At 37.7% G+C, this 11,393-nt stretch overlaps 1 protein-coding gene across 1 annotated transcript; it reads right to left on the bottom strand.

Moving 5' to 3' along the window:
- Positions 1–6,076: 6,076 nt before the first annotated feature.
- On the bottom strand, positions 6,077–8,270 carry LOC107096761 (transmembrane protein 74-like). Its single transcript, XM_015393564.1, has 2 exons — positions 8,176–8,270; positions 6,077–7,600 (listed from the first exon to the last, which is right to left on the bottom strand). Exon 2 carries the CDS (start codon positions 7,531–7,533, stop codon positions 6,700–6,702), a length of 834 nt encoding a protein of 277 aa, XP_015249050.1. The 5' UTR covers positions 7,534–7,600; positions 8,176–8,270; the 3' UTR covers positions 6,077–6,699.
- Between the last annotated feature and the right edge of the window lie 3,123 nt (positions 8,271–11,393).

The following is an 11,393-nucleotide window of genomic DNA, read 5'->3' as shown; positions in this document are numbered from 1 at the left end:
CTTCAGAAGACTGCTGAATACTGATAGAGTTGCTTTAGTCAAGATAAGAAGTATTAAAAAGAAACCCTTGAGGATGTACAAGAAAATTGAATTTCCTTTTGGGATGAATTAAATGTTTACATATGCAATAAGTAAACAAGCAATATGCAATAAGTGTTGCAAATCAGTAATAGAGGTTATAAAAGTTGTAGTAAGCCTTAGAGAGAGGAACAGAAGTGGGCAGTAACTAGTTGTATTTACTCAGCTGAGTGTACTTAGAGATATACTTTTAGATATATTGATACTTTCCTGTACTTTTTACTTTTAGTAAAATAATATTCTAATGAGACTATCATTACTCTTACCTAAGTAAAATTTATGATTACCCAACACTAGTAACCTGAGCCATTTGGAGACACAATAAACAGTAGATATGCATTATTTTATATCTTTCTGAAGCTCAGATTTTTTATTTATTTAATTTTAATATTTGAAATACTAGAATTTGCACATAATGCTATGTATATATATAAATATATATATATATATATATATATAAAAATTAATCAAAAGTTACTCTGTACTAGACTAACCATTCCTACTATGGACATCATTAGGGGTAAAAACCATTTGGAACAGTTTTGGCACTTTTGGCTAAAATGGTGTAAAAATGAATGCTCTGCCTACCATGATGACCGTGTAAAACCATTGTGAGTTAACTATGCTTAAAAGCTTATAAATACAATCTGATATGTCCAATAGGCTATGATAAGCATATTATGTTAATGAACGTTGAATTTAAAAAGAGATTAAAAAGACATTAAAAATGTATTTTTTGTCTGTTTATTAACTAATGAACAGTTGTGACAGTAGTTCTATTGGGAAAAAAAGATATTAAAACTCACATTTTTTCTGGTATTAAAGATTTGATTTAGTTCTGATAATTGTGGTGCTATTCCTAATTTATTTAGTGTAGCATATTCTGTCAGAAATGGCTTTTGAAATCCTCTTGGCTTAACAGATCTAGCATCTGTAAGGGAGAAACACAGCACTGAATGGCCATGGTGTCCCTTCTGTTTGCAATAATCTGCAGAAAAATATAAAGCCGTAATTTTTCACAAACTGCTATTTACATTGCTGTTAGCAAAATAGGAGCTTTTAATTAAATTCACTATTTTTGGAATATCTGTCACATATGATCTGGATTTTCATTTTCTATAAATGGGAAGATGACGATATTAGCTTATTGCTGTAATTATGTCTCATTACTTCCTCCTGATGGAGCTGGTACAAAGACATTTAGTTTGACAAGTGTCTTGGCATTAAAAACCTGCTCCTTTTATATATTCTTAGCTGACTTATACACAGTATGCATTTATGCGCCATCGTAATTTTCAGTGATGCAAAGAAAAAGCATGAAAGCACAGCACCTCTCTGAGCTCAAGCTATTTGGCATATAGTGATCAGCCTACGTGTCCCTTTAGCAGAGGCTGACTCATGGTGTTCTGAACATAAGCTATTGAAATGGGGTCATGCAGCCCTGAAAATCAAAGGAACAGGATCCAGGCTTACAGAGACACCACATTAGAATCTTTAGTGCTTGTAGTGTGCGATTCGACATTTTATTCTGTAATTTTGCAGTTGACACATTAATCCTATCCCCCAATTTTAATCCTCACATGCAATGCACAATAATCGGTTCAAAAAGCAAGAAGATTCTTTATTTTTTATTTTCTTTAGAAAATTTATTCATCTTAATTTTTGTTGCTTCTGTTGTTCTTGTTGGAGCTTCCTAGTAACTCCAAGCTAAAGAACAATCTTATGGTTTCAGATGATCAGTATTTGTTATGTCCCCTCTCTTCATCCCCTCATCCATCAGTTGTCTTTACCCTGTTGTCTTTGCTGGTGGACTGATGTGTATCGCCTGGGTTGATGGGTTGAAAGGCACAGTATACCTTATATAGTGGTCTCTATTATGGGTTTCTCACCTTTAAGCTGTTAAAGTATGATTTGCGAAAGAAAGAAAGATTCTATTTTAATCAGATCTGCACCACTAGTTACAAGCTGGTGGACCTAAAAGGAGCTCATGTTGACTACTGTAGAGACCCTGCTACTCTGTTATCACACCCTCATTTATAGGCTTCCAAACATCTCATATACTTTACTGGATTTTCAAACCTGCTGTTTCAATTAATTCAATGAGCAATATTTTTCAACAGGAGAATATATCCCTGCTGGGATTCCTATAGCCCGCTACTTGAGGCACATTCAGGAATGCAGCTCTGGCTTTTGCTTATTTTAAAATAACATGAGCCTTGAAAACTAATATGGAAAATGTGTTATTAGATGCTTCACCTACCACCTCATCAAAACTCAGCTAATAAGCCTAGTATGCTATGTTTATTAGCCAGCTGTGGTAAATGGCCATAATATATTCTTTTACAGAGCTTATTCTGTGCATTTTATCGGTGGGCATTCATTTCTTATTGACTGGACGTTCAAATACACAATTAAAAGACCTTGTGGTGTTCTAAATAAAGCTTGTTATATCGGTCTTTTGCAGGTGAGATATGAACTACAGGGGATTTGACTTCTGCAAATGAGCTTCTTTTAAAGTATGCATATTCCGATGCTAAACCAATTATTTTCTCTTTCTTGCCACCTCAAGAACAATAACAAATTGTTGGTTCCAGCAGAGTATGTAACAAGCCTAAGAAATTAAACTTTATAACAATTTTCCTAACCAAGGGCCATAAAAATGCATCCGATGTCAAAAGCCATCTGGATACAGAAATCAGATTCTATACGTTTTATAAGACAGGTTTGCACAAAACAGCCCTGTGAAGAGAATAATGTCAAATAATTGTTCCCATTACAAAGAAATATTACTTTTTCTTTTAAATATTATAATCTTGGACAAGGAAGTTGGGAGCTGATTTTAAAATGTAAGTTAATGCCTACTAAACAGCTGAGTCCAAGTTTCTGTGTTTCTCCCCTATGATTTGATCACTCGGATCATACCAAACGTAAGGATTTATATATAATGAAATCCCACATTAAGCAGATAATTGTCTCTTTGAAGTCTCAGCAGCATAGGGTTTTGAAAGTAGGACAGCTCTTTCATGTGTTATTAGTTGCCCTTAAATCTTTAAGGAAGGGATAAAAAAACCTGGCTAATATGCAAAAAAAGTTGATCAACAATGAAAAATACAGACACTTGGGTTTATGTTGTTTTAAATCTTCACAAAACACATCTAATTTGTAATATGAAGCGAAGCCAGCAAAGGTTGGATTTCTGTAAAGCAATGCAATGTCTCCAGCTACAAAGGTAAGGCAGGAAAGAATGGCAGGAATGATCAGTCGGATGTCAGCATTATCATAGGGAGTCAAAATGAACAAACATCAAGCCAGGTTCACCAAAATAATCACTTTCACTTTCATTGAATAGTACCATGTGTTTTCTCCTCCTTCACAGTAATCAGGAGCAGCTCTACATACCTCCCTTTTCCTTCACTCATTTGCCCGTGGGACAAAAATATTCTTCCTGAAATGTGACCCTGTGCCATTTCATTGCTGGAGACCTTCACATTAAATATGAATGACTCTTATAAATAAAAGCTCAGTGTTGGTCACAGAAATCCCTGAGTGGTTTGCTTGGATTGTATTTGAATAATATTTAATTTAAATGTGTCTTATATTTCTTTTTTTTAAGTTATTTTTGCTGATGCACAAAAGACTAAGTAATGTACATTTGTAAGCTACATGCAGAAATAATAGAAGGTTTATGGGGTCCCTGAACATAGTTGTATATTTGTGGACTGAGGTTCTGAGATTTCATGGTCTACTAGTGAGGTAATAGTGAACATAACCATGTTTTTCTGAAACTCACATTTTTCAATTCCAATTATTAAAAGATTACATTTTAGTAATGACCCATTTGATCTGAGATAATTTTCCATACTCCAGCATTTTAATGCAGACTCAGTGCTTCACATTGTTTACAAACAACCTTCATTTGTCATTTTTTACAAAATGTTCTTTTGCAGATATATTGTGCATAAAAATGTCACTTTAGCTGAGAAAAAGGCATCAGAAGCAATTTTCAAAGGAGAAGTGGGATTACTTGGGATTACTTACTGAGGGTGTCAAAACGTCATGTGATACAAGATCTTGTGTCTGTGAATTGTTATAATGTTTCTTGTGAAAGTGAAGTCTGTATGGAGATACACTAGTTATTTATTTATTTTTTCTTTGATTGTGGATTTTGTTTAATAGAACACCTCTATCAAGACCCTGGATGTCAAGCTGAGTGCTTTGAGCTTGACCCCCCAGAGTTTGAAAGTACTATAAGTATAACCAAATGTAGTCCTTGACTTGATCAGCGGTCTGTTTCACAAAGCAGGTTTTACAAACTCAGATTCAAATCAGCAACTCTAAATTGATCTATCTTAAAGTCAGGAACCCTGAGTCTTCGGTTTCACAACAGCTGCTATGAATTAGTTCAGTCAACTCTAAGTAGGTCCACTCAGATTTTAACACGTGATTGACAAGTTTAAAAAGACATCATCAGTGGAGCGCAGAATCGACGAGTCACTATGACAACAGGCAACAGAAAGTGCCTATTTCACCCCACTGGAACTAGAGATTTTAGAAAGAGAGATTAAAGAGATGTCTAAAAGACAAAGAAACAGCACTACAGTTGTAAAGAAGAGGAAGATGGCAAAGGATAAGATTATTGCTTTAAATAATGTCTATGGCAGGCCGTTTTTACATTTATTAAAAGCACTCTCCTCTGTTGCTCCAATTGTAGGTCATTGAAATAAGACTCTTCCTGATCAAAATCACACTTCTAGGCTGAACTGTAATATTTTCTAAATTGCATTTTTTCAGCAGAAACTGAATTTGACGAAAAACAAAATTATACCAGTACGAATTAGGTTATATATATATATATATATATATATATATATATATATATATATATATATATATATATATATATATATATATATATATACATTTTAGGTGGCCGTTTTAACATTTATGAGCCTGGTTCTCTTGGCAGTTTCTTTCTGGGAATTTTTCCTCTCCATTGTGGCTCCATGCATGCTTGGTGTGAGGGATTATTGCAGAGCCAACACAATGCAAGGGAATGTCTGCTGTGACCACATGCTCATCCCGGAGGAGCAAATTCTGCTGAGTCAATGACTCATTTCAGTGAAGATTCTCGGTCATCCACGTCATGGTCAAGCTTGAAATATGTTTTACCTCTTATCAAAGAGGCTTCTTCAGTTCTAAGGTTGCTTTGTTCCCTACCACTGGATTGGCCTAGGACTCATTGCAGTCAACCAGGTTTCCTTACATACAAAATGTGTAACTAATCTGTCTGCATGGTTTGATTTAATTATCTCTGCAAAGCTTTTGTGGTGTGAGATGTTGTAAATTAGTGCTATATAATTACACTAAGTTAAACTGAAATACTGTGTGTTTACAAACAGACTGCTAGAGAGCAATGGACAACATATGATTAGAAAGCACTTTGTAAATACCACCATGGTCTTACCATTTGTAACCAACAAATCTGAAGGTAGCATCAGCTTTAGAGCATAATATAGGAGATAAAGATAGGACAAGTTCATGGCTCTTAAATAACCTTTGACGTACAGCTGTTTCAATAACAAACAAACAAACAAAAAAAACATCTAAATTTTTTAAATATGACTTTCATTACGTTGGGCAGATGGTATGGGATTTCTGAAACATTTATTTGTTTGTAAAAACAATGTTAATCCATTTTTGGCATTAAGAATACCTTCAAATTAGGAAAAAAGCATGAAAAAATACATGATGTGAACAAGTCAAATCTGGGCTGTAATATAAAAAAAAAAAAAAAAGCAGATTATCAGTTCCTTGAAAAAAAAAATTGCTAAAACCTTGTGTTGTTGTGAGATGGTTGTATTGCTATTAACCTAGATCAAAAATTAGAGTTAGCATCCATCCATCCATCCATCCATTATCTGACACGCTTGTCCCGAGCGGGGTCGCGAGGGGTGCTGGCGCCTATCTCCAGCAGACAATGGCCGAGAGGCGGGGTACACCCTGGACAGGTCGCCAGTCCATCGCAGTAGAGGTGGCATATTTATAATAATTCAAACCCCAAACAGATTAAAAGACAAATTACTTTAAATTTGTTTGAGATATGTTTTTTAATAAACTTTTGCTCAAATCTACTCACCAAAACTTTTAATTTCCCTCCAGGAAGCTTTCTCAATTCAAAAACTTACTGCCCTTCTAGCATGAGCAAAGACAATGAGTTGCCAACATATACATGTTGATGGGGTTAATTAGTCCAAGATTCTCCCCCCAGCTTAATAAAGTACCTTTGATCGCCCCATCCTTTACACCTGGAGTTAAAACAGGTAAAAATCAATGCAAGCTGTTTAAATTCCCTGGAAAACCTTGCTGGCTTTTCTCAGTGTGGATGGGTAATAGGTGCTCAGTAAAAAAAAGAAAAAAAAAATAGCACTTTTAGGACTTTTCTCTGTTTCAATCTCATCTCAAAATGGCAGTTATAAAGGGTAAATGTAACCCACACATCCCATCTGTGGCGCATTTTTCAGTAATTTACCATTTTGGGTCTCACATGGTTAAGCTGTTATAAGAGGTGCGTAACGGACATTAATCTGTTTGAAAATAAATGTTTCTACGTAGAGCTAGAGCTTAAGCCAAAGTCTCCACGTCCATCTCCTCCTCCAAGGACAAGCGCGCAGACGAGTGGCTGGGACTGGATCTTGTTTTCAGGCTGATTGAGCCATAAAGTTTAGCTGAGCGTTTGGAGTACGCTGCAAGCTTCCTCCTGTACATCTCCCCTTTCCACATGGAGATCATGAGCAGCGTGGAGAGCACGACACCACCCAGAGTCAGCAAGCAGAGCCCCGCAATCACACAGCGGTCCAAATGGGCACCTATCCGGGCGCTTTCCATCTCGAGTCGCTCCATCTCCCTGGCCGAAACGCTGTCGCGGTCCACCTCCACATCCCGGGGCACAGCATAGGAGATGATCACCAGGGAGATCCCTGTCACTAGGAAAGTGACTGCGCTGATAAAGCCGTAGTCCACAGTCCCTGAGGCCTCGCCGAAGGACAGGTCATCCTCCGACATGAAGGAGAGCTCAGGCAAAGTCTCGGAGCAGGATTCGCCATTGCGCACGGGCCTATGAGCACTTTTACAGCTAGTTTCCGGGCTGGCCAATCGCAAGTTTACGTTTTCATCAATAAAAGTAAATGAAGTCTCCAACTCCTCGTCGCAGCAAACTCGTATTTTCTCCTCGCCTGGAGGGCAGAGTTTCCCCTCAGCACACGCCCTGCGCGGCGCTGTCCTCGGTGCTGAAAGGCACTTGCGGCTGCTGCGGACTGGGACACAGCTGCCCTCCCCGGGGAGCCCCTCTCCTGTGGAACCCGCTGACTTCCGGGCGGAAACTCGGTCAATTCCATCTGGATTCAATGCGGACTGTTTGCGTCCATCCTCGACGGGAAGCAGCTTCGGGGAAGCCATTTGTGTTTTGCCGCCCTCTGGTTCACTTTGAGGCTTCCTCCCACGGAGTCTCTTCTCCACAGCATCCCTAAGTGGACACACACGCCGGCTCAGAGTTTAACATCACAGCCTAATTAGATTAGCCTTCATCTGAGATCTGTTTTAGGGCCACAGGCTAAAAATTGGGATTTATTCTATTAAAGTGGAGCAAAGTGCATGTGTTTATTACTCCGAATGAAAAACCGCTTTAAAGCTGATAGGGTAATTTATAAGAAATCCACTGATGCTTTGTGAAATGCGCTTGATCTAGGTGATCAGCCTAAAGCCTTCCTATCCAATTAGGAGAGGATACCACGTTTAACCAGAGCTTAAGCTAAAGTCAATTGTTCTCTGGTGACATTCCCTGATGCACAGACACGTTGAGTAATAACTCATCAATCGGTCGTTCATTTTATTATCCCGAATGTGCCAAATCCATCTTCAGTATGAAAGCCTATCGGAATCCTCCTGCACACTTTTTCTGACTTCAGCACCGGATTGGACATAAGCCCCTCTGCATAAGGGTGGACCGTCCACAATCCGCTTGTGATTATTTCTTTTCTAATCCTTGGCTAAATGCACACACATAGCACAAAAATAATGAAAAAAGAAAGGCGAACCCACCGTGCTACCTCAGGATCCCTCCCGTCTACCTCTGCTTCAGCCACAGGACGAGGAGAGATAAGTAAAAGAAAACCTTATCAGCGAGGATGCTTTGAACCCCCCCTCCTGCACGTTGCTGTGGCGGAGGGGAGCTTTCCTTTAGTCCCGCCCACACATGCACATTGAAACACACAAAGCAACTGAGAAGTGCTGAAAGGATCGCCGTTGCTATCTGTGAGCCGATTGAGATCTCTGCCAGTTAGTCAGCACTAGTGGGGATGGGGAATTGAAGGCTGATCCGAGGGAGAAACTGGAACCAATATTAATGACATATCTAACATCTTTTTTGTTGTTTGGTTTGTCTATATGTAGTGGTATATCCAACTATCATAAGGTGACTAAAATATCTTTTCTATGGGGGTTAATAGAAATGAGTTCACATTTAATTAACCTCAGAATAGGTTTTGAATCAGTTCTAAATGATGATTTTAAGGGTTAAATTGATTCAGTGCATTTTAGTTAAAGTCGTAGGGAAGTCATATTTAAATGTCAAATTATTCTGGCTTAAACATGTATATAAATGTGCTCTTTATCAGACAATGTTGTCCCAAAAGTTAGAACATTTCTATATATAAAAAAATCCTGTCTTAAAACCTGTGTTGTTGTTTTTTTCTCCGTTATTTTATGCAGGCCAGTTAGTTATACGTCAGCTTGTACACCTAAATCCGGCCAATCATATATCAATGGTCATCTGTCAATCAAATTTTTTCTGTCGGTTGAATGGTTGAAATAAGAAATAAGAATAATTTACTTTACCATTGAGTTCCATCCCAGTGTTCACTGGGATGGACGTCTGTGTCTTCGGCAGGCGTAGAGCTAACAGAACTGGCAGCGTTCCTTGACAGTGTCGTTTCTAAGTTACCAATTTAGTGCTACTTAGTCCCAATGTAATTTCCCGTGGGAACCTACTAGCACTAAGTTGCTAACTGGTTAGCAAGATGCTTCTAAGAATTTGGCCACAATCAAACTTGCTTGTGAACCTTCCGCAACACAACAACCCCGCCCCCTTGATAAACGACCAATTACATTCACTTTTTTCACTCGTGTAAAGTCAGTCACTACTCGGGAGAATTAGGAAATGAAACGGTTGGAACAGCCGTTTTCATATGACTTTAAGCTTTGACTGAAAGCTACTCTTTAAAGCAAGTGATTTGATTTTTTTTTTTTCTAAATAATGCCATTTGACAACACATGTCATGTCAGTGGACTTCACAGAGGTACTTTGGTCAGATCATAAAGTCATAATGGCAAAACAAATTCTAAGTAATTAGAATTTGTTTTTTCCATTTGTAGGATTTGCTCCTCCTGAAGGACCATTTTACAACTTTAGACATCTAGGCAGCAAGCATGCAAGAATTGTGGGGAGCAAAAACTCCCTTTTAACAGGAAGAAACCTCCAGCACAAGGCTCGATTTGAGCTGCCTTCTGCGAAGGCTGATTGGGGATTGAAGGAGACCGAGGTTGACAAAAGTAACATAGAAGCATGAATCCATAAATACTTTCTATGTTAGATAAGGTAATGGTAAATTAGCTCCATAGGTGGCTTGGCCTAGAAAGAAATTGTGCACCAATGAGCTCTGAGACAGTTTTTAAACAAAAAGGAATAAAAAAAAAGAGCACATACAATTATTTATGGTACAGCTTGTTTGGAAAGACAACTACTTGAAATTCACATATAAACACAGAACAAGGTCAGGGGATGCTGTGACACATGGTGTCTCGTCTTTACGCTTCAGATGTCTTTCAGTTCAAGAGCAATACGGAGACATTTGGGAAATTGTTTTTTTGTTTTTGTTTTTATGGCTGGGCAGCTACACCCAAACCTCACATGAGTGAATACATTACAAAGCTTCAGATTCAAGACTCCCTTCATTAGAGGAAATGTCATATTGTTTAACAACAATGTTTGACCTGTGCTTCAACCCCATAAATGCACCCACATCCAAATGGAAAGTCCCCCCAGCAGCTTCACAGGGTGAAATAACTTTAAACCATATGGTTAAAGAATGGAATACTGTTCACAGATACTTCACCTCCCATTAAATGGATCTGACAACATGTATGTTATTTCATTCTTATACAGAAGTTAAAAGTTCAGACATCTATATGGGACAAATACAAAAATAAATTTTGGGTGGGTAAGCAAAGATAAAGAAATCTGGGAAAATAAAGTTTAGAGATGCTTTGCCATTCCGTATCTTTTAAATTCGATGCAAATATAGAAGCATGCATTGCCAGCAATGGAAAGTGTGCCTATTTTGTATCCATTCACTGAATCCCTCTGTCCATATTATTCGTCGGTTATCAATCAATAGTTGTAGGGTTTCAATTTCAAAAGATGACTGGATAACAGACAGGATACACCCTGGAGAGGTCCCCAGTCAATCAAGACAACAGAGACAAAGAGCGGGCAACCGTTCACATACGCAGATTAGGGCCATTCAGAGAAACTAATCAACCTAACCGACCAATTTAATTAAGCTACCAATTTTGTTAAAAGGATTGGTTAAATATTTAGCCACATTTATCCCTGAAGCTTGTTGATGGTTTCATGCTACAAGTCTGGCTATGATTGACTGTTAATAAGGACAGATCTTTCAAGTTATTGTCCTATAAAGACCATCCTGTTAAGAAGCAGTACAACCGAACAGTAGGTACTGAATAAAAATAATTGACTTTTCTAGACAAAAAATAAAACACAAAGTCACAGAAAAAAGCTTAAATACTTCAGTTAAACTATTAAACTGAAGTGCTAAGTAAAAAGAAATTTATAAAAAGAGTCTCATTTAAGTAAAGGTGGATAGATTAGAAATCAATATAAATGCAGTTCAGTTCATTTGTACGGCATCAACTTTATAACAGGTCATGTCAAAATCAAGGTACTAACAATAGATAAAACATCAGTGAGGCAGTTCAATCTTAACATGCATTTTTAAAAATGTTTTATAAAACTATTTGGGCCGGATCTATCAAAGGTTTGCGTGTATAAAAACGTGAGCTATTTCACTGCGCACGCTAAAAAATGTACAAACTGATCTATCAACAGCGTGCTAAAAGTATTTGGTCTTTAAAACGTGCTAAATAGCGCCTCTTATCCATTTACTACTTTTTCTGCAATGAATATGCAATATGGGGCGTTTACACGCAAAAGTGCGTCTTGTGGGAGGAGAACATGTAAA

The sequence above is a fragment of the Cyprinodon variegatus genome, unplaced genomic scaffold (genome assembly GCF_000732505.1).
Source record: "Cyprinodon variegatus isolate N-32 unplaced genomic scaffold, C_variegatus-1.0 Scaffold648, whole genome shotgun sequence".
NCBI classification, from domain to species: domain Eukaryota; kingdom Metazoa; phylum Chordata; class Actinopteri; order Cyprinodontiformes; family Cyprinodontidae; genus Cyprinodon; species Cyprinodon variegatus.
The sequence above is the reverse complement of the archived record's forward strand: the minus strand, read 5'-3'. Positions and strand labels throughout refer to the sequence as shown.